General features: G+C 31.9%; 1 protein-coding gene across 2 annotated transcripts; it reads left to right on the forward strand.

The window, feature by feature from the left end:
- Positions 1-1667: 1667 nt before the first annotated feature.
- On the forward strand, positions 1668-9365 carry LOC127701056 (RING finger protein 145-like). 2 transcript variants are annotated; one of them, XM_052204840.1, is made up of 4 exons: positions 1668-1706; positions 3413-3566; positions 4525-4543; positions 6745-9365. In XM_052204840.1, exon 4 carries the CDS (start codon positions 6774-6776, stop codon positions 8208-8210), a length of 1437 nt encoding a protein of 478 aa, XP_052060800.1. In that variant the 5' UTR covers positions 1668-1706; positions 3413-3566; positions 4525-4543; positions 6745-6773; the 3' UTR covers positions 8211-9365. The 2 variants fall into 2 exon arrangements, with proteins under 2 accessions (XP_052060800.1, XP_052060799.1); XM_052204839.1 differs by lacking the exon at positions 4525-4543 and having other exon boundaries at positions 1674-1706.
- The last annotated feature ends 13872 nt before the right edge of the window (positions 9366-23237 follow it).

Consider the following 23237-nt stretch of genomic DNA (forward strand, 5'->3'; position numbering starts at 1 on the left):
ATGTGTTCCTAATGTATATTTTCATTATACCCATAGTCCGCAGTAAATAATGTTCACCGTATCTCAGTAAATCATGTACACTGTTATACCATATCATATGATAGACCAGTTCTTGCTAGCCAATGAAAATATCATTTTTTACAAGGACATCTTTTTTGGCTTGTTAAACATTTTTGACCTATCACAATAGCTCATCGTGAATTTTGAGCTTTCGATGCATGCAATCGTCAAAAATGTTTACCAGCAGACTCGAAAATACTTAATCGTTACTGTGAAGTATACCAGACAGACAAAACACTTGCTTATAAATAAAACAGCAACACACACACCGAGTGGTTGACAAAAGTATTGAATTGGGGTTAATTATATCTGACTCTGGTTCACTTACAACTGAAATTTGAAAACAGTGCGAGTAATCTATGGTCACATATTCCTTTTTATGAATTTAATCCATATTTTAATGAAGGTGTACTTAATCTTTCAATACTTTTTCACTGTGTATATGTATACTGACTAATTGTTTTATATTTGCAGATCAGGTTCTTTGATTGTTAGATGCAGTGGCCCAGACAGACAGCTTTTAAACAATTTTTATCTTTTCGTGTTTGTCAATTGCTTCGCATCACGGTGCGGAGCTATTAGTTTCAATCGATATACACACCATCTTGAAATAATTACTATTAACATATAGATTCTAATTGGTTGCTTTATGGTACGACTGAAATACAGCAACAGCTACTGGCTTAAATGAGATAAAGAAATGCTGACTTTTCTCGTCTCAGGATAAAACATCAAATGCCGGAAAATTAACTATGTGTATTTCAGTTCCGATCAACTGTCATTAATTCATGTTCGTTTTATTATGCATATATTGCACACTGAAATTCAATATTGAAATATCAATTATTGATACGTGTTTATTTGCTTTGTTAATCTGCAATATGCACGATTTGGTTTGCTAAACAATGTTCCAATACAATATTTACAAAAAAGCATTATCTGTATTTTGTAACTTCTGCCAATTTAGGCACACCTCGAGAGTCGTGTCTATTTGTAAATATTTTAATTTTCAACAAGTAAAGTGAAAACAATTTTAAAAGCATGGGTGTATAACGCACAACACCGAACAGCCAGTTTAAAATGTCAGAAAAGTTCATCTTAATATTTATACAAAACTTGATATTCCAAGTCTAAGACATCCATTTTATATCAATCAATATCTTAAAATACCACATTTCCAATACTGAATCAACACCACATGCACATATATTGCCTTAAATTAGTATAGAGCGAAGCAGTCCACACCTTTTTAGAAAGGTCAAAATTGTATAAAATGAGGTTTGCTGCAAACTTTATCGTGAACTGATCCCGTAAGCAGGTGTTACGTTTATTGTAAATAATTATGCAAGTTAGAATTTATGAAAAAAAAATTAAAAATAAGATGATGTTTTCCGATATTTTTGAACCTATGTCAGAACACATTTAATTTTATACGAAGCATGCAACAATAGGTTGACGTCTAGTTGATATCTGACAGTTCCATTCAGATTTAAAAGATTTTTTTTTTTGTCTTATTTCAATGACCTTTCAAACGGTGTTATATTAATTATATTTATAAATAGACATGTGTAATATTTTTATTTTTATAATTATTGGATTTCCTGTTATTTTCATTTAAACTATACATAATCATGGAGCTGTACCAGGTAGGTATATCATATTTAGTCAAATACTTTTTTTTCTGGTACGTAAATGAATTGATATGAAAAATAAGGTGATGTGTTGTGAATGCCAATTAGACAACTATTAAAGGACGAGGATGTAAATAACTATAATAGGGCACGGTCTTCAACAATGAGCAAAACCAATACCTTATTGTAAGCTATATGTTTATTATTTATTATTTAGCACTAGTCGTCTGCAATTTTGGCAATTTTTTTAAAGTTTACGTTATGTTACTTCACTTGAAACGTGTTTAATTAGGTTGTATTTTAGTAGATATTTGAGGGGTTCGATTATATCAAAAGAAATCGGATCGTATTTTAATTGTCTTTCAGTTGGTAAATAATAACTTTATATTTAAAACCCAGTCATGACAATTATAGTTCTTACTAAGTTTTAATTTTAGAAGTATGGATATATTTTTCAAAAAGAAATTTTGTTTGGAATTGAACTAAACACGGATTGTGTGTTTCCTGTTGTCATACTTAAAACGCTATATTAAATTCCAGTCCGCTTCTGAAATTAAGTTGTTGTTTTTTGTTTGATTTTCAACTAAACGTCTTGTGCAATTTAGACACTCTGTAAGAGTGTACGCTATTTTAGATCAAACGTAAAGAATTAGGTATCAGTTCTCGTGTCCTAACATATCAATTAATTAATATGGTTTTATTTGGTCTTTCATATGTTTAAAAGTCGAATATAGTTGAAACCCAGTAATGGAAATTATATTTACAAAGAATGGGACTCGCATTGCATTTTCGAGGAAGGGCAATGGCAGGAGGAATTTTCGAAGACGGAATACTCATTGTTCACTTTTTCTTAGGCAGGCTTATTTATTTCCGCGCGAAAATCGTTTTAGATATCGTACACATCTATATCCTGTATTGTGTGGAACAGAATATTCAGTTACATCCTGTATCGGGTAAGATATGTTCATGTATCCTCCTGCACCTTCATCCCCACCCCTAGAAAATTAAATAGATCTCCCTATAAAAGTTAGTAATACGTTTTTGTAGACTTATTTAATTGTTTTCTTATTTCTAAATTCTTTTTGCAAACATGGAATTTTTCCTGGAAGGTTGGTTTTTTTTTTAGATATATAATTTTAGGCTGCCCATGAGTTTAGATTTTGATCATATTTTTTTTTGTTTACCCAGGTGACGTCACTTTTCACCATGACCTTTCATTTCTATAATCAGCCTTACTCTACATGTAGTTTGAGTCTACAAACATCACTTTCTAGATTTCTCATGAACGAACTCTTTCTATAAGAGTTTTCACGTCTGCTATGTTCGTTTGCACTACAACTGCACCTTTGAATTTTTATGCTATATTAAATCAATTATTTATTTATTTTTATTTTTTCTGGATTTGGAAGGTTTTCTTTACTGACGGAAGTATAGATAGCATTTTTTACACTCGAGACAGTTAAATTTCAATATATTTATATAAATAAAATTTAACTGTTGAGAATGGAGAAATATCGTAATACACGAGTTATAGTGGTAGAATATGTCTCTCTAATGATTTTAAGACGATATCTAAACAAAGTTTATCATTCCTTTTCAAAGATTTGCAGAAAGTTGTGTTCTTTATATGTAATTTAGTCTTTTGTCTGAAAGCTCGGCCAAACATTATGCCGATAATACTGTAATTTATTACGTATATTTGTTATTTTTGAACATTTCAGAAAATCCAATCAAGTTTATTCAGATTTAAGATGCAGCATTTGACCAATTTACGGGATATTGGCATGTACATTTATGGTATATCCTTTTTTGACATCTTTTTGAGATTCAGCTATCAGTACTTAGGATGGCTGTCATATGTTTTGCGGCCACTAGGTAAGACATGATTGTATCGTTTCTATGTTTATTACGCGTAAATCTGATATTTATAACACTAAACTGATTGTTCATCGCAACATCAATATAACATTATAGGTGTCAAGTCTACCCTACCGTATATTAATAATAATAACATTAACATTCACAGTAGTAATCTCACTACACCGGATGCGCATTTGAGAAATTTTCTTCATTGATACTGAGGGTCAAAATATTAAAAAATCCAATGCAAAAGTATAACTAAATTACCGAACTCCGAAAATGTTATTAAAATGGTAACTATTACTATGGAAATAGCAAAATTGTTAAAAACATAATTGCTGCAAACTTAATGAAAACTTACAAAAATGTATTTTGGCAAGTGAAGATGTGTTATTTAAATTTTGTATTTTCAAAATGGCTATTGTTACCTAGGAAACAGCACAAATGTGAAAAATCTAAAATTGAACCTTTCTGTATATCTATATAAAGGTATATCCTGTCATGTGTAGCTGTGTCTTCCGCCTTTAGAATTTTTAAAATGGCTGTCATTGCTATGGAAACAATTCGGGTGACATCTGCTATTGTTTTCAATCGCAATTCTTGAAACAAAAAACTAAAACAAACAGGTTGAAGGTAAGAGACAACAGTAGTTCAAACAAGTTTATCGAAAAATTCCAAGACCTAATAATACAAGATGGTCTTGAGTTATAGATTATAGGCGCTAAAAGTGTATATCTTTTCATTATACTTAAGTTTCCCCTTTGTTTGTTTCGTGCTATTATTTTTCTCTTTGTTTTATACCTTTGACCTCCTTCGGTATTTATGCATCCCACTATCGGGATCTTGACTTTTCAACTCCGGCATTCATGGGACAGGTTGGTCATGAGGTGCGATTCGGACACAAAGGGTTTTTACAGAGTTGTTATTTTGTTTACCCTTGTATTTAAATTTACTTAATTTTTACTTTATACAGAAAGTGTATACTATATACGGTATGTACTATCAACGACAAAAACTGTTTTTGTTAACGCCATTGTTACATTTACTATCAACTACATCTTTTTTGTTGACGTCTTTGTTAGATTAATTTTTTATGTTTGTTTGAATGTTTTAGTCAGTTATGTGTTGTATATCTGTGATATATGTTTACACAGTTTTGGCTGCTGGACCCAAAATATTGTCATATGAACCTGTTATGTATTTTCGGGCTGCTTATCCAAATTTGTCAATATAACGGAACTATAAACAACTTTTATGCAATTGGCAGGTTAAGCTAGCTATAAAACTAGGTTTGAAAAGTAAATATAAGTTACATTGTTCTTTTTATTTGTTTTTGTATATTTTTAACCTTTATTGTTCAGTCCATTTTAAGTATTATCATTTTGGCGTTGATCGGTATTAATACATCCCGCCATTGTGTTATTGTGCTATGGTAATTTTTTGTATTCTTGCCTACAGTTATGCTCATGTGCTTTGTCTATAGAGTGTCTATATCCATTTTTTCTTTGTTGACATACTGTGAAAGTATTTTTATTCGTGGGTATCAATTTTCGTGGTTTCAGCAAAAGTAACATGTTCGTGGGTTCTTAAATTCGTGGATTTTAGTTTTCTGGAAAAAAAAATCGAGTGACGAATTTGAGGACATCAGAATCGAATATTCATGATATTAATCATATGTTGTTTTATAATGATTTGTGGGGCATTGTTAAATAAGGTGTTCCTTTTCACCCACTTGTTCGTCCTTCATTAATAACAAATTCATAATATTTTGATTTCTAGAATCAATTATTATGACATAAAAAGGCAAGCCCAAAATGAAATCAGTATTTTTTTTTTTTCGTATGAGAATTATGAAAAAAGGATTATTTCATTATCGCATATCATCACCAAATATCTGACTTTCATCGATAAAAAATTATTTCTAATGAGAATTAAAATGTTAACAGTCGTACATTTTAGATTTTTAAAAGATTAAATGGGTAAAATGCGGTCTGAAGTTGTACAAAAAAATGTATATTTAGTTCATAGTACATGTACGTTGGTTTATATGACCGTATCTATGTAATCAAACCTTCATGGGGATATTTCCATGTCTGGAATTGGCCAACAGCTATTATATTCGTTGAACAGTTAAATTTGTGGATAAAGCCATCCACGAAAACCACGAAAATTCGTACACCACGAATAAAAGTACTTTCATAGTAGTTGTTTGTTTTGATAATGATTAAGATTATAACACAATGTTGACTGTTTTACTCAATTTTTTGACATTTTAACCTAATATGTCTGTTTGTTTTGCTCACACATTATTGTCAATATAATGGAATTACATGCGACTATAATACAGTTGAGAGGTTTAACTAGCTTTAAAACCAGGTTTAATCCGCCGTTTTCTACAAACGAAAATGCCTGTACCAAGTCAGGAATATGACAGTTTTTCCATTCGTTTGATGTGCTTGAGCTTTTGCCGTTTTGAATTCTCCTTTGAGTTCGTTATCTTTATTATTTCACTTTTTAATATATTCGGAATCTAATAGTATCCACACCCAATTTACATCGAACGTAAATTAGGTAGTTTCACAATAAGCCAAGTTTACTATGCTGATTGAATGTTTGCTAGTAATTTGGAAATGGTTCGTGGGTTCCTGAAGCATTTGGCATGATTAAGCAATACATATCACATTTCTTGTCAGCACACTCTAGTAACATAGGTATGCAGTAGAGCGAAGGAAAATCGAGTTCTTCCTCTTTGGTTGAAATTTAAAAGGAACATAAAATAAACCTTAATTGTCCACAATTTCGGTTGTTAATGAGTGTCGTTGGCGTATACGTTTGGTAACTATCTGAATTGATATTACCTGAATTCCTGAACTGCTTGTTCATATAAAGTGATGTAGACACGAAAGTACTATTGTTTGGTGTTTTATCTGCAGGGTACAATAGCATATGTATCATGTGTTGGAACATGTGACTAGTAGCATTTTGGGTCTTTTGACATACAAAAGAAACCCATGATATTTTAATTCTAATTTGTATTAATATAAAAATAAGGTGATCTAGTATGATTGCCAATGAGACAACCATCAAGTTCAAATGAAGTGTATGACATTTTAGCTTTAATCCATTCTGAAAGGTATATTATGTGGTATATATAACTTTATTATCATTAAAATCTGATTATTTTATTATAAAGGTCTATGTTTCCTGGGATGTTTGTTTAATATGCCATATATTAATCAACAAAAATTAATCAAAGTCATGCTGGCAACGACACAGATTATATGTGCTTGGATGCTTAGAGAAAGTGATTTATTTGGAAGATTCGATATTTTCTACCTGTTATTACAGACTTGCTTTGTTTTGTGCGTATGTTATTTCTGTAGTATTAATACACCATGTCGTTTTGGAGTTTATCTGTATTGCTTTGTTTTGGCTGGATCAATTCTGCGGGAGGAATCAAGCTGGTTGTATAACATTGTTGTTATTTTCATTTCAATTGTCATGCTTATTGTGTTACTTACAGAAAGAAATAGGGTAATTTTCGACAATTTTAGTTTTTCTTCAGACACAATAGATATACAGAGATTGAAATCCAGAACAGACATTATATATCCTATATATTATGTGTTCATGTTTATTGTGACATTAGTATACAATTACTGCATTGATGATCTATCTGAGTTTGGAATTAATGGTCAAAAGTCCATACTTCTGTCAACACTCGGTATGTGTTGCTGTACAATTATATCAGCAAATGCTTTGGCTTCCATAATATTTGCAATCTCAAAACGATTACTTAAGTTTTGCTACTTCACCGTCACAGGTATGCTTGAAATTGAAGCTGCAAATTTTCTGCAATCTTCGTATATATTTAGCGTGCTTTTCTTTTTAATAAACATAATAATATCGGACATGGGACATTATGAGCGTGGACAACTAGTTATCAGCAGGTTATTATTGATTTTTGCGATGTTTGTTGGTAACTGTTTAGTCATAATAGAAGCAATGACATCAAAAGTAGAAATTATACAAGGAAATATGTTAACTTGCATACGAGTTATTTGTATTCATCTGATATTTATTTTAGGACCTGCAATAATAATGTATTATATGTATTATCAATATACAATGGACAATTTAGGAATCTTTTTAACAATGTCAAATTTTATTACAAATCTGATATTCGCTATTTATATGCTATTTCTTTTTATTCTTTTTAAATACGATGCAATTTGCCAAAATTTCCGGGATGGATTTGATGACCTTGTGTTTCATATTCGAATTTGTGTGGGGATTTTTATAATATTTATTCAAATATGCACGGTTGTGTACTCTGTGTGGACATTATTCTTTGGTTTTTATAGCTGGCTAGAGTTGTTACGTTTGATATTAATTTTTTATGTTAATATATACATCCATGGAGTTCGATTAAAACGAGTCATCAGCCATAAAAACATGATCACACAGTTCACAAATAATTTGGTCGACGCGACAACAGATGAACTTGCTGAACATAACGACGTCTGTTCGATTTGTTTCCAGGAAATGGAAGAAGCAAAGGTTACATCATGTGACCATTTATTCCATGAATCATGTCTTCGGAAATGGCTAAATATCAAACTGATTTGCCCGTTGTGTCAAATACAAATAATCGTATGAAACGTTTGAGTTCATCTTGTTCATGTAAGTGTCCTGAACCCACATGTGTTGTCACTTCAAAGCATCAATTTAACGATATATAAATCGTTATTTTCATCAAATATTTAAGTTTAATAAATCAACTATTGTCAATATTATTTGTCTAACCTGATGTTATCAAATGTGACTTCTTATAAAGCAGTAGGTTTCAAATGCAATATTGCATACGTCCACATAAATATTCTGCATCATTATATATGTTGTCTACTGTGTATGATTATATCTAACTGAATAAAGTGTTAATTCAAGTTTGACAATTATGTAGTATTCATCAAACGTTAAATAGATGAACGGTTATCTTCATGAAAACCTCTAGAATTGTATTAAGTTGATATTTCTTTTAAATGAACAAGCTTTCCATCACAACCATTCCTATTGAGTTCTGTGAATTTGGTACACGTCAAAAAAAGAAACGTAATATTGTTAATTATACATATTATACTTAATGCAGTCAAAAAAAAATAAACTTATCCCTGTTGAAATTTGTTTGTTTTTATAGTGATTAAGATTAAAACACAATGTTGACTGTTGTACCCCTATTTATGACATTTTTACCTTATAAATTTTTATTATGTCTGTTTGTTTTGTTCACACATGTTGTCAATATAATGAAATTCTATGCGACTGTCATTCAAGTGAGAGGTTTAGCTAGCTATAAAACCAGGTTTAATACACTGTTTTCTACATCAGGAAATGCCTGTACAAAGTCAGGAATATGACAGTTGTTTTCCATTCGTTTGATGTGTATGAGCCTTTGATTTTTGCCATTTGATAAGGGGCTTTCCGCTCAAAATCTTGTAGTATACATTTCAAGTGCATTGAACATTATTTTATTCATTTTTTAATCATAGTTTATCATTACGCTTAACGAGATTTGAACATCAGTAAACCAAGGTCGCCTAAATTTATAATCAAATATTTATTGGAAACGTTATCTACCAATCAGAATAAAAAACATTTTTTTTTATAACATTCTATTATTGAAACACAGGTCTTCCGTGTTTTTCCAAAAGCTCGCCTCTGAGTGTGCGGTTGTTGGTGATGTTAATGTATTTACTTTATGTATCCTTAATATATACAGTTTCTTATAATGTCTTTCTATTAAATAGTCTTGAATACGAATATAAGAAGTCATTTGGTGTATAGAGGACCTTAAAGGCATTTGATGTGCAGTATATTATCGTCAATGTCATTGGCAAGTGTTTTGATGATCAGATCTCCACACAATTGTTTCATAAGAACTTTGAAAAACGGCGAAAGATTCCAAAGGGATTGAAACTCATGTCGAAGGCAATCTGACAACGCCATGACAAAAAACAAAAAACGACCAAAAGACAAAACACAACATAGAAAACGAAAGACTGAGCAACACAAACTGAACAAAAAAACCGGGGGTGATATCATTTTCTCTTGGAGGGTTCGCAGATTCTGCTCTGTATGTGATACCCGCACTGTTACTCCTATAAGATAAAATAATTAGGATTTACATTAATAGCGGATTGGTGATTGACTCTTATCTAACATTAAGACATCACATAATTCGTAAACAATATGTCATGTAAATTTTCTAATACTGAAATTTTACCGCATGTGAAATTTTGAAATAGAAACATGTTTTGCATGGCAAGCCTGAATGATAGAAGAGACTGTTACTGTTATAAACAACACAGACATTGAAAAAAAATAGTCAAGTTAAAAGAATGAGAAATCTTACTGTTGCTAAAAGATGAAGAACATCAAACAAATTTCCTTTTGTTTGGTTTATCCAGTGTTTGTAAATAGTGTGTTGTATGAATTGATACACCATATCAATCTTTTGTTGACTCGGTTTTTTTTTCATACCATATGGAGGCAGTAGAAAGCATATCTGTTACTTATGAGTATTCTTTTTTCATTTTTCAGTTATGACATGCTTGTTCTTATGGTAAATTCTGTTATGTATACTACTTCGTTTTTTTCCTTCAAACAATCGTTTAATGATATTAAATTTCAAAACTCCGATTTTTTTAATCCCCGAAAGCCGAATGACAAATACAGTTCTGAGCTTTTGATTATTCATAATGTTTGTTTCTGAATTACATGTAGAGGAATCCATTCTTCTAGTGTTTTTTTTTTTAGATTAAAACTTTAAACTACTGTTAATGACTGTTACGGTTCATTTTCTATAAATTGACTGTCTTTATTAATTGTTCGAAACTCAAAGGTTTGTCTACAACGGGGTTGTTTTCGGATTTATTTTTGCTAGCAATGCTCTTCAGCTTTGTGTTTGATTTGGCATTCCAACTTTTTTGTAAACGCAACTGTTGAGTCTCATGTAGAAGAAATGCTCGTCTGACGTACTAAATTATATGTATGTTTGCTGTGATGAGTTTTTACAAGTGTTGTTTTGACAATATGAATACAAATTAATTGTATTTAAAATTTTCGTTTTACCTACAATGTAAGATATGGAACAGTAAGTGATACGTTTACTTTTGTCGAATGATATTGTACAGATCCAAAACATGGCAAAGGTTGTGTTATGTGAACGTGGTGCCTATGAATTAAATCTAAATTCATAGCATACCTTGCATTAAAAAGTTTGTTATATTTTGTTGGAAAATGCATTTGATATTATGCGTTTTAATTCTGAAGATAATGCCAATTTTCCGAATAGATATCACTCGTTGGGTCAAATAAACTCGTCTTAGATACCATTATTAAAATTGTATACCCCAGACTCGCTTTTCGTCTACAAAAGACTCATCAGTGGCGCTCGAATCAAACAAGTTAGAAAGGCAAAATAAAGTTCGAAGTTGAGGAGCATTGAGGACCTAAAATTCCGAAAGGTGGTGCCAAAAACTGCTAAGGTAATTTATTCCTTATACTTGAATTTTAATACTGAAGCGTCTTAAAAATACACATTTGTTTATTTATTCCACATTGGCTAGTGGTCTAGAGGGGGCGTTCAGATATCACAAAACATGTTTAACCCCGGCGCATTTTTGCGCCTGTCCCAAGTCAGGAACCTCTGGTCTTTGTGAGTTATGTATGTTTTTTTTAAATTTTGGTTCATTAATATGTTTTGAAGTTTAGTGCGACGTCCATTTTTGCTGAACTAATATACATTATCGTTTAGGGGCCAGCTAAAGCCCGCCTCAGGGTGCGGGATTTTCTCGCTATGTTGAAGACTAATTGGTAGCCTTTGGCTGTTTTCTGCTCTTTGGTCGGGTTGCTGTCTCAATGACACACGCTCTGTTTCGATCCTCAATTTTACATTAAAAATTTTACAATACACATCTCCATTAAATTCGAAAATATCATTAGTCTATTTACGTTGATGTTGACGACCTTTACATTTAATATGTAAGAATATCCTTAACAAACAAATATTGATTTTAATAAAAAGACAAAACATAGCGTTCCGTCCATTGGAAATTTTGATTTGGTTACGAATTTTCTTTTTGTCAATAAAAATATAAAAGTAAGGAGATGTGGTATGATTGCCAATGAGACAACTATCCACCAAAGGTTCAAATAAAGTGGATGTAAGCAATAATAGGCAACCGTACGAACTTTAACAATGAGAAAAAACCCATACAGTATAGTCGGCTATAAAAGGCCTCGACATGAAAAATATGAAACAATTCAGTTGAGAAAACTAACGGCCTAATTTATAACAATACAATTTCCGAAAAACAAATATGACAGACGTGATCCAACGACAACCAATGAACTACAGGCTCCTGACTTGGGACAGGCACATAAAAAATGTGGCTGGATTAAGCATGTTTGTGAGGGCTCAACCCTCCCCTAACCTTGTACAGTGTTGTAACAGCACAACATAAGAACAAACTATAAAAATCAGTTGAAAAGAGCTTAACTCATCAGATCGACACAAAGAATAACATTAAACAAAAACACAGACAGGACATGGCAGGGTATATATCCATCCTTCATCCCTAACAACAAAAAAGACACTAAGTACAGATCTGAGAGTACTCGCAGTTACTGACAGCTAGTTCAAAGCAAATAACAACTAATAAAAAAATCATGTATCTAAGACTAAAATATCAATCCGTACACATCAAACATACAAAGCATGGAGGTAAAGACGTCGTTAACATTAAAAAATTAACCGAACTCCAATGAAAATTTAAAACGGAAAGTACCTTGTCAAATGGCAAAATCAAAAGTTCACACACGTCAAACGAATGGAAAACAATTGTCATATTCTTGACTTGGTACTGGCTTTTTTTATGTAAAAAAATTTGGATTAAACCGGATTTTATAAATATGGATTCTTTATTTGCAAAGCAGTACTTACATGCTATAGCAACACAATAAACACACAATAAACAGCAGAGAACAATATTCTAAGATAATTCAATGAACAAAAATCAACTAATTAGATGTGATCTAATCTGCCAAGCAGATTTCAAATAATTACACAATTTTCCAACTAATGATCTAGATTTTGTTTGATACAAATACATACGTTTTGTCATATTTGGTCACGAACAAAAAAAAACTGCAGCCTTACAAATCTATACACGGGACACACTGAAGTAAAATGTTACTCATCTTCAACACTTTTCATTTTACATCAAGAACATAATCTGTTTCTCTTGGTATATTTGTATACCGCCCAACTTCAACATTTAACTTCATAGTACCGCTACGTAGCTTTGTGGGAAAAAAATTGAGTTATAATTATATCTACGTAATCTTCAAGGCAAAAATTTAATTTTATATTTCTGTACATACAATGCAGTGAGTTTCTCACAATTCTGTATAGGTACAAACCAGCTTTAAATATTGATCTTTTATCCTGGTTTTTATAACATAGCTTGCTAGCTTAACCTGTCACTTGTCAGTCGCATAGAATTCCATTATATTTACAATGTGTGAGCCAAACACACAGACATAATTGGTAAAAATGTCAAAAATTGGGATACAACAGTCAATATTGTGTTAGATAAATATGTAAACGTTGCCCACATCTACCAAAACTGCAGTTTTGAGCTATTTTTTTTATCTTTTAAAATGTGGTACATGATCAGAAATACGCCATATTCTTGTTAGGCCGTCAAAGTGCATACATTAAGCTGTTACACCGTGAATTTGTGTGCAGATTGACAGACTATTCAATAATGGATCTGGCGTGAAAAGAATTTAGTGGAAGCTGTCTCTTCTTTTATGGTAAAAACCACACAAACTGATTTTCAAAACATGTTAAACTATATCTATTTGTTAAATATATGTACACCGGTATGTGAACATTACCACTTTATTTGTTTATAATTAATACACGTGTTAAATGTATATAATAGGTAAAATGTGTTTCATTGGTTGAGTTAGAGTTAGAACTGACCATGATATTTGAATAAGGTCAATTCAAATATGTCTTGCTATACTTTTGACGGTTGTGTGATTTTAAGATATTGTCATTCGAGGTTCGCCTTAAGTGTAGCAAAGTTTCCCACCCTCACTTTGTTATCTGCAGCGGCCTAGGCAGACAGTAACTGATAAACTCTATTCCTCGAGGGTATCACCAGCCCAGTAGCCAGTACTTCGTCACTTGCATGCAAATACGGATTGTGTGTTATTAAAATTTGCTATTACAAATTTTGGAAGTTATTTTAAATTAAGGAATATATCTCCCTCGTGCAAAGCTCTGATTTCTTGCCCGACTTTGGCTATACTTTTTGTCCTTTTTGGTTTATAGCTCTTCATCTTTTTAATAAGCTTTGGATTTTCAAATATTTTAGCCTCGAGCATCATTGAAGAGACATTGATTGTCGAAATGCGTATCTGGTACAGAAAAATTTATGAGTTCCGTTTATGTTATTGCATCTGTCTTTAGTGAAATTAAAGCTTTGCTGCACACTGTCTGGCGAGCTGATCCCATGTAAAGGAGTTGAGTTTATTTTGTAGATAATTTATGTTCGCTTGAATTTGTTAATTAGATCAGAACATGATATATATTTCCGATGGTATATAAGGTACTTAGCACCAAGACACGGAATAAAATATATCTACTTTGGAACAAGAAATTCTACAACTCCTATCTGCCTCCTGGAATGCATTTAAAGCAGTTGTGACTATAGAAAAAAGTGATTCAGATTATTGTTAGCTTGAGGATTTTTTTATTTTTTTTTAACTTTTTTGATTTGAAAAAAAATTGTGTCCTTAAATTCGAGTTAGTGTTCCTTTCATATTGGTAAACTGAAATGCTGTACTTTAGCGTAAACCGTCTACGTCATAGTTTGTTATCATCTATTAATTTTAAGGTTTTTTTTTTAGAATAGAATTACATTTTTGCCATTGTTGTATTGACCAATGAAAGCTCGGAACAGAAATCTTTTGTAAGTAACACTTCATACCAAAATATTATTTGGTAAATATATTGAATGTCAATAAACTAAAAGCATATTACATTTTTTATAAAAGAAAAAAAAACAAAAAACAATCTCATTCGAATAAGTTAGAAATACTGTCAATTGTAACCCCTGTCATGTATGTGTATGCTGATTCCGTCAACATATGGGATTTCAAAATGAAGTATTTCCATAAAATTAACTAAAATTGTATTTTCTTATTACATATAACTATTTCAAAACACTATAGAATTTCTTCGCCACATAGCAAACACTGATTGAGAACAAACCTTCAATCGAAAGTACTATTGGCCAAAGAAGTGTGTGCATTGATGGTGGTTCGATTTACATGATATATTTTTCTTTAAAGTTCCCGTTCATAAATTACATACTTTGACTAAAACAAAGGTTCCTACTCCAAAGTGCAAAATTGGGCTTCCCCTTTTTGAATTTACCTTGGAGTTCGGTATTTTTGTTATACTTTTTTAAACAGTGTTGGCTGTTCTATTAAAGATTTTTTTGATGCTACGCTCTTAAAAACGTAATAACTGACAAAATTGGGCGAGCTATCCAAACAGGCATAATTGGTTAATCTGACAATAATTGGGATCCAGCAGCCAAAACTGTGTTAACATACGTCACAGACATACAACACTAAAAAATTTAACCAACATAGAATAAATGTAACAAAACCTCCAACACAAAAGTTTTTTCAGTTGACATTAAATCAGACAAAGACGCAAACAAAAAATATTTTGTAGTTGATTGTACATACAAGTAAATAAAAATATAAATGCCTTAAATTACTGGTATACACTTTCCCGATAAAGTACAAATTAAGTGAAATATGAATACATGGGGTATGCAAGTGTAAACAAGGTAAACAAGGGTAAACAAGGGTGAACAATGGTAAACAATGGTAAACAAGGGTAAACAAGGTAAACAAGGTTAACAATGGTAAACAATGGTAAACAAGGGTAAACAATGGTAAACAAGGTAAACAAGGGAAACCAATGGTAAACAAAGGTAAACAAGTGTAAACAAGGGTACACAAGGAAAACAAGGGTAAACAAGGGTAAACAAAGTAAACAAGGGTTAACAAGGTAAACGAGGGTAAACAAGGGTAAACAAAATGAAAACAACACTAGTAACACTTTGTGTCAAAATCGCACCTCTGGACCCACCTGCACCTCTAGACCCACATGTACCTCTGGACCCACCTGCACCTCTGGACCCACCTGCACCTCTAGACCCACCTGCACCTCTGGACCCACCTGCACTTCTGGACCCACCTGTACCTCTGGGCCCACCTGCACCTCTGGACCCACCTGCACCTCTGGACCCACCTGCACCTCTTGACCCATCTGCACCTCTGGACCCACCTGCACCACTGGACCCACCTGTACCTCTGGGCCCACCTGCACCTCTGGACCCACCTGTACCTCTGGACCCACCTGTACCTCTGGACCCACCTGCACCTCTGGACCCACCTGCACCTCTGGACCCACCTGCACCACTGGACCCACCTGCACCTCTGGACCCACCTGCACCTCTGGACCCACCTGCACCTCTGGACCCACCTGCACCTCTTGACCCATCTGCACCAGTAACGCTTTTTTATATGTTTGACTTTCCATTACAACATGATAAAGGTAATTGTACGTATCGGTATCAATCGTCTTCAAAATCAAAAGATCCGATGACAGTAATAATTAAAATAAAGCGCATGCAAAACAACACATTACAATTCCTACCGTTGTATACACATACAAATATAACAAGTAAAGGCTTTTCTAAAAACATATATCTGTCTCTTGGCCTGGTTTAGTTACATACATATTGGTGAAATAATCACGATACAAAAGATTTTTACATCCCATATTCTCTATGGATAGTTTTCTATCTATGGCAAAGGTTTTATGGGGTCATAATATGAATCTTTTTATTAAGTTTATTAATTATTAAGAAACTAAGGTTTCAATTCTCTCTAGCAAAGTTGACCATAGATGTAGTTGGCTGTTATTTTTAGGTCGTGTTTTGTGATATAGCTCTTGATCTGTTTCGGTTCTTATACATACATCACTTACTTTCAAATATTCGTCTTTGAGACTACCTGATAAAGGTAAATCCAGAAAAGTGCTTCGGACGCATGAAATTCATAAAGTGTTTGTTTTCTTAATTTTTTTAGGAAGTTCCACATATGAAGTTTGTTGTTACTGCAAGTGTTATGATCATTGATATTTTGAATTATGCTTGAATAAAAATAAACAAATTAACATCAAGTTTCATGATAAAAAGAAATAATTCAGAATGTTTTCGCCAGTTTTGCCTGCACTTCGGGCAGAGTAGTCAATTATTTGAAGTGTCGTTTGCATGACTGTACTTCGCGATTAACTACAGACTCTGTACAAAGTCTAATTAATTCATTGATCTCATGTTATTTTGACGTATTTCAGGTAAACGTTAATATTAAAATTATAATAAAAAGCCTATGCAATGTAGTTCATAAACTGGGACAACTTACCCTTCCGGAGCACAACCTGTTTTGTTGGGGTTAGTGTTGTAAACTTTTTGTCTGTTGTGTGTTTTTCCTTAATTGGATTGTCTTCTTTTCTTAGACTTATGTTTGATTGTACAGTTAGTGTCTTCTTCCTTTTGTTTCAATACTTCTTAAATGTCAAACATATGCTATCTGCACAGTAAATGTTAAAACAATTGTTCGTCATTGTAGGCATGCATGTTAACAGAAATAACCAGTCGAGCATATAAAGCTATCTTCATTCATGCTCAGTACTTGAATTTGTAATCTTATTTTAGAACTACCATTCTAAAATGAATTTAAAATGTAACCAGAAATCAAATGTTTTTAAAAGTATATCTCGAAGAAATAGTATCTAGGAAGCCATGTTTCCGCTGGATATTTTTTTTTAACTTGAATTAAATTAAATTGTGAACATTCACTTTCATAAAAACGTTACATTACCATAAAAATGGTCCGCAGTTATTGGTCATTAAAATCTGGTAATGCCTTTCTTTCAGTAAATGAGAGTACTCTTTGATCGGTACTTTGTCCTTTTGTATTTTTTATGGGTTTTTTTTCTGTTTCGTACCGATCTGATGAATCAAGCTCTTTCAAACAAACAGTTTGTTTTATTTAGTGTTGTTTTTTGCAGTGTCATTGTCAGTTTTTGTTTTAGCCTGTACCAGGCTTATAGAGGGGAACACACACATGTCCTAAGTCAAGAACTTGAAATGTTAATGAATGTCGTTGAGTGCTGTCTCTCGTGTTTGTTTATCGTTATACTTTATTGATTTAGAATTTATCAGACCATTAGTTTTCTCAATTGAATTGAATATTTTGACATCCCATGTCATTTTAAAGATTATTATACAGTATGGGTTTGTCCATTATTGAAGACCTTACGTTGACCTATAATTGCTCACATCCATGCACATCCTTTGGTTTCTGATTGATAGTAATCTGATTTGAAATCATGCCATATCACCTTATTTTTATGTTGGTTTGATACGCATTAAAATTTCATACTGTTATTTTTAAACAAGGATTGGACAGTTTTACATCATCTGTAATGTACTGTTAATGATATGAAGCGATGGGTTTGTTGAAAGCAGTACTATCGACGTATGTTCCTGTAGTTATCGACGGTTAAATTACTAGTAACCGATAATGAAATAGTTTTGGCACACTTTCTTACAAACTCTGTAACATGATATGTTGAATGCCAATATCTGTTTTTTTTTTGTATGACATAATGTACCGGCACTACAAACCAGTAAAAGTCTGAAATGGCCTATATCTGTACTCGACTGTACTGATTTTTACTCGACCAGTCTGAATTGGTCTGAATTTTACTCGACATTACTCGACCCCAGTCTTAACCATATTCGACTGTACTGATTTGTACTTGACCCTTATCTTTGCCATTGAAAATAGTCTGAACTATTACTCGACCAGTCTGAAACAGTCTTAACCCATTCTCGACCTATTTTTTTTCAGTCTAAACCATACTCGACCAAAGGTCTGAACAATACTCGACCAATCTGAACCATACTTGACCAAATAACCTCTACTTTTTCTAAATTTTAACTTTTTAAAATAAATTCCTTTTTAATTGACATGACAACAGCCACAATAAAATAAAGATATATTATAAAAACAGATTTTTACATTCTTACATGATTCTCAGATTTATCAAATAGAGATAGTTAAATCAAATTATCGTATGTGCTAATTTAAATATATTAATTTTAAAGTTTTAGAGTTTTTTAAAAAAAAGATTTTCTTTTACCTAAAAACCACACCTATACTGAGGGTAATTAAACCTTATTAAGGTGCTTCTTGTTTGGCATGTTTTTTTTTTAAATCAATTTTCCTAAATTCCTAAATAAAAACTACATGGTTTCATGGTTACATACAAAAAATGTACAATAGTTATATAATTATCTTTTTAATAAGGTAACAACAGCCAACAAAATCACTGAAACTGTTTTACCTTATTTTAGAAATATATCTATTATTATAATTTGGGATATATTATATACAATATATATCAAAAAGGGATAAAATTAAAGAAATTAATAAAATTGTTCTTCTGATTAGTGGTGAAGTATAAAGTAATACCTCCTGCTTGGGGCAAACTCATGAAAAAGATCACACCTGGTCAGAGAGTATTAAATTCTAAATAACATTCATTCAAAATTGCAACATCCTGTGAAACTTAAATCACAAGGCCTTTATGAATTCACTAGATCAGTAATACACGAGTTTAAGAAAAATAGGGCTTTCTTTTTACCTGTAAAACATACATGTACTGAGGTAATTAAACCTTATTAAAGTGCTTCTTGCATGCCATGTCTTTAATTTTGACAAAAATTATTAAAATTTAATTGAAATAAATTTTTACTGTAACTTTGGAACACATTTCCTTTTTTAAAAGTTTATCACAGGATTACTATGGAAGTTCTATTATCATGATTATATTAAATTCTTGGTTTAACAAAACAAAGGTGTCATTTTTTAAATTTATCAAGTTGCTTTATATGCTATTTTATATATATTTTAATAAAAAAAAAAGTTCACTGCATTATTTGCTAAACTCAACTGACACCATAAATCTATACTAGGCTTAAGTTAGTGATGAAAATTGTCCAGTAACCATAAAATATATCTGAAACATTCAAAAAATTTTGAATAACATTGAAAATATTAGTCACAATTCAGTTTTGAGATTATTTGATCAGCTTGTTTTATTTTTATTTTAAAGGTGATATATATGTATGTATATAAGTGTTGATGAATATGGTGTTGAAGTTATATTATGTTTATTGTGAAATTTTGGTTTCAATGCTATATTGAATACATTTTTAATTTCAAATTGTTGTTCAAATTTCTAGCCAGGGGAAATAGCTGTTGTTAAAAACAGTTCCTAAATTGATGAAATACAATAGATAAATACAAAAAATAGGTCTAGGTTGGTTAAGACTTGGTCGAGTATGGTTCAGACTAGGTCGAGTATGGTTCAGACTAGGTCGAGCATGGTTCAGACGTGTATAAAATGGTTAAGTACTGGTCGAGTACAAGTTCAGACTGTTAAGTATGGTTCAGGCTACAGTCGAGTATTATCAAGTAAATTTCAGACCAATTCAGACTGGTCGAGTAAAAATCAGTACAGTCGAGTACAGATATAGGCCATTTTAGACTTTTACTGGTTTGTAGTGCGGATAACATGATATCATTCAAATGTTAGTTTTGTCAAGTAAAAAGAAATGTTTTGTGCCCTTAGCATGGATTTTACAATGGCGACGAGTAAAACATGTTAAGAATTATGATTGAAAATGATTTTTGTATGTGCCCTTTTATGAAATTTGAAATAGAACTTCACTGAACACTATGCTCAGTAGCCTGTAGTCACACTTCAGTTTTGATTTGAATTATCATTGATATGGTCATACTTAAAATTAACTGTATAAAAACTTTGCATTTTTTCGAAATACTAAGGATTTTCTATCCCAGGAACAGACTACCTTATCTTTATTTGGCAAACCTTTCGGAATTTTGGATCCTCAATGCTTTTCAACTTCGTACTGTATTTGGCCTTTTTAACTTTTTTTATTCGACCGTTACTGATGAGTTTTTGTAAACGAAACGCGCGTCTGGTGTACAAAATTTTAATCCTGGTAACTATTATGAGTTTATTTACACCAGAAGAACCATTTGATATAAAATCTGGAGATCAGACTAACATTGCTCAAAGATGGGAACGATGGAAAAAGACAGACATGTTTTTTTTCTGACGGGTTCCTGAGAAACTGATAAAGCATATCACGAGCATTATTTGTACATTCAGGAGGAAATTATGTAGAAGAAGTTTTTGATACTACAAAACACTGGTGAAGGTATGAAAACCGCTATATATTTGGACGTAAGATGAGTTTAACACATCATGTTTAACAGACATATGTTGAGAAAAACTTGACAAAGGAAGAGAGATTATTGATGCATATGTAACTCACATAAAAAATTCAATAAAACATGTAAAAAATTGAAAACAACACGTTTAATAATTTCATGCGTCCGAACCGCTTTTCTGGATTTACCTTCATCAGGAAGGTAAAAACGAAAATAAATGCTATTATTAGAGATCAAGTGTTGGACAAATCAATTCTTCAAAAGTAAGGCGTAGGTTACTCCGTGAATAAGATTTAAGTTTGAAAATCTTACTGTACATTGCTCAAGCTTGTGAAATTTCAGACAAACATTCAGTAGAATTTAGAATCAGCCACACTATGCAGACGTTGTTAATATAATGAATAAAAGAGTATTCTGACTTAAAAAATATACAGATGAAAATAATGCACCATCAACAGTATAAATTCTGTAGAATGATAAAGATGTGGCAATACCGGACATTTCGCCCGAGATTGTACAAATAAAAGAATAAGTAAGGTTTGTCATAAATGGGGGAAAAAAAATATTTTGAATAAAAATGTGCAAAACATAACCAAATTCCTAATCGTAGAAGTGTAATAAAAAATAGATGGTTTTCACTTTCGTGGAAGAATATGTGTTTGTCGAAGGAAATGAAACTGAGAATGGATTTATATGGGTATATTTGCATGGGTTTTATGAAATATTTGCCATTTATTTAGAAACAAGTTGCCGCATTGCAATCACTCCAATGTTAATATTTTGTAGGCCGAGCCATTTGCTGCTACTTTTAGAAGTAATCCAACAAATTAGAGAAATAAATTTACCGAATAAACATAGGACGTGTTCATAGTCCAAATTGAATAGGTTCGCTGCAGAATTCATCGGAAAAAAAAACATTTTTTTAAGTACATTTCTTTCCTTTTGAATCTTTTTAGCATATGAATAACATGGTAAAATAGTTCTTTCCCAGTTTCTAAGCCTCATACATAAAAGTGAATATTTTTCTGACATTGATTTTATATTGTAGATTTATAAGCCTTATCAAGAACTTGCTAACACTTTGTCTTTTATTTTGTAGATGCATGTTACTGTTTATAGAAGACATCAACTGTTTTGGACTATTTAGGAAATTAAAAGTCTAATATTGCATACAAGAGATAGAACTGGTTTGTTTGCCGTCTTAATTCTTTCGATTTGTGTGTTTTATTTATTATTGAGAATTAAGAAATGTTTAATATTCTGAACAACGAAGTAAGGAATTTGAATAACATCATCAATTCAGATATTGATTAAGTGGAATGCAATAGCCGGATATTTTAGTTATCTTCCCTTGAGTCGAAAATAAAAATAGAATATTTCATGTTAATGCTCAGATGCAAAATTTTAGAGCAGTGTCCGGCGTACAAAATTTTAATCCAGGCATCTATGATGAGTTTATTTACAAGAATATAAATTCTGCATGATCAAAATTAAAACCTAAATCAAAGGATACATCAATTACAAGGAAAACTTATCTTGTATTGGAATGTAAATATTAGGTATAGGGGAGAAGTTATTGTATCAATGGTTTAAGAAATACTTTGCGTTTAGTTTGTCAGATAGAAGAAATCGGGTTACACGCCATTATTCCGACAGCCCATTAGTCCGAGAGCTCATTAGTCCGACGGCCCATTGTTTCGACAGCCCATTGGTCCGACAACCTATTAGTCCGACTACCCAATAATCCGACAGCCCAATAATCTGACAACCCATTAGTCCGACACTTAGAAATAAATATTGCGCGGTTTCAGAGTAAAAAAAAATATGTCTGTCTGTATTATAATGTATATGTTATTACATTTGTACAGAAATAATTACGATATATCATATAGGTAGTTCGAATACTTTTTATATTCTTAATTCGAAATACGTATATACGTAATTGAAATGTGTGTTTATGTATTTCTTGTATCTATTTTATTTCAATTTTTCATAATATTATTGAAAAGTGAAATTTTCGTTTTCCGTCCACATATCGGCGATGTCCGCAATTAGGCGAATTTCCCCTAGCGGTAAATTATTCAATTATGTATTTTCGCGCCTTAAAGAAATCGTTCATGTATTTACAGAATTCAAAAAACGGATATATACAGAACTATTTCCGTATGGATTGACTTAAAATTCCGTATATACGGAATT

The sequence above is a fragment of the Mytilus californianus genome, unplaced genomic scaffold, assembly GCF_021869535.1.
Source record: "Mytilus californianus isolate M0D057914Y unplaced genomic scaffold, xbMytCali1.0.p SCAF_5, whole genome shotgun sequence".
Taxonomy (NCBI): domain Eukaryota; kingdom Metazoa; phylum Mollusca; class Bivalvia; order Mytilida; family Mytilidae; genus Mytilus; species Mytilus californianus.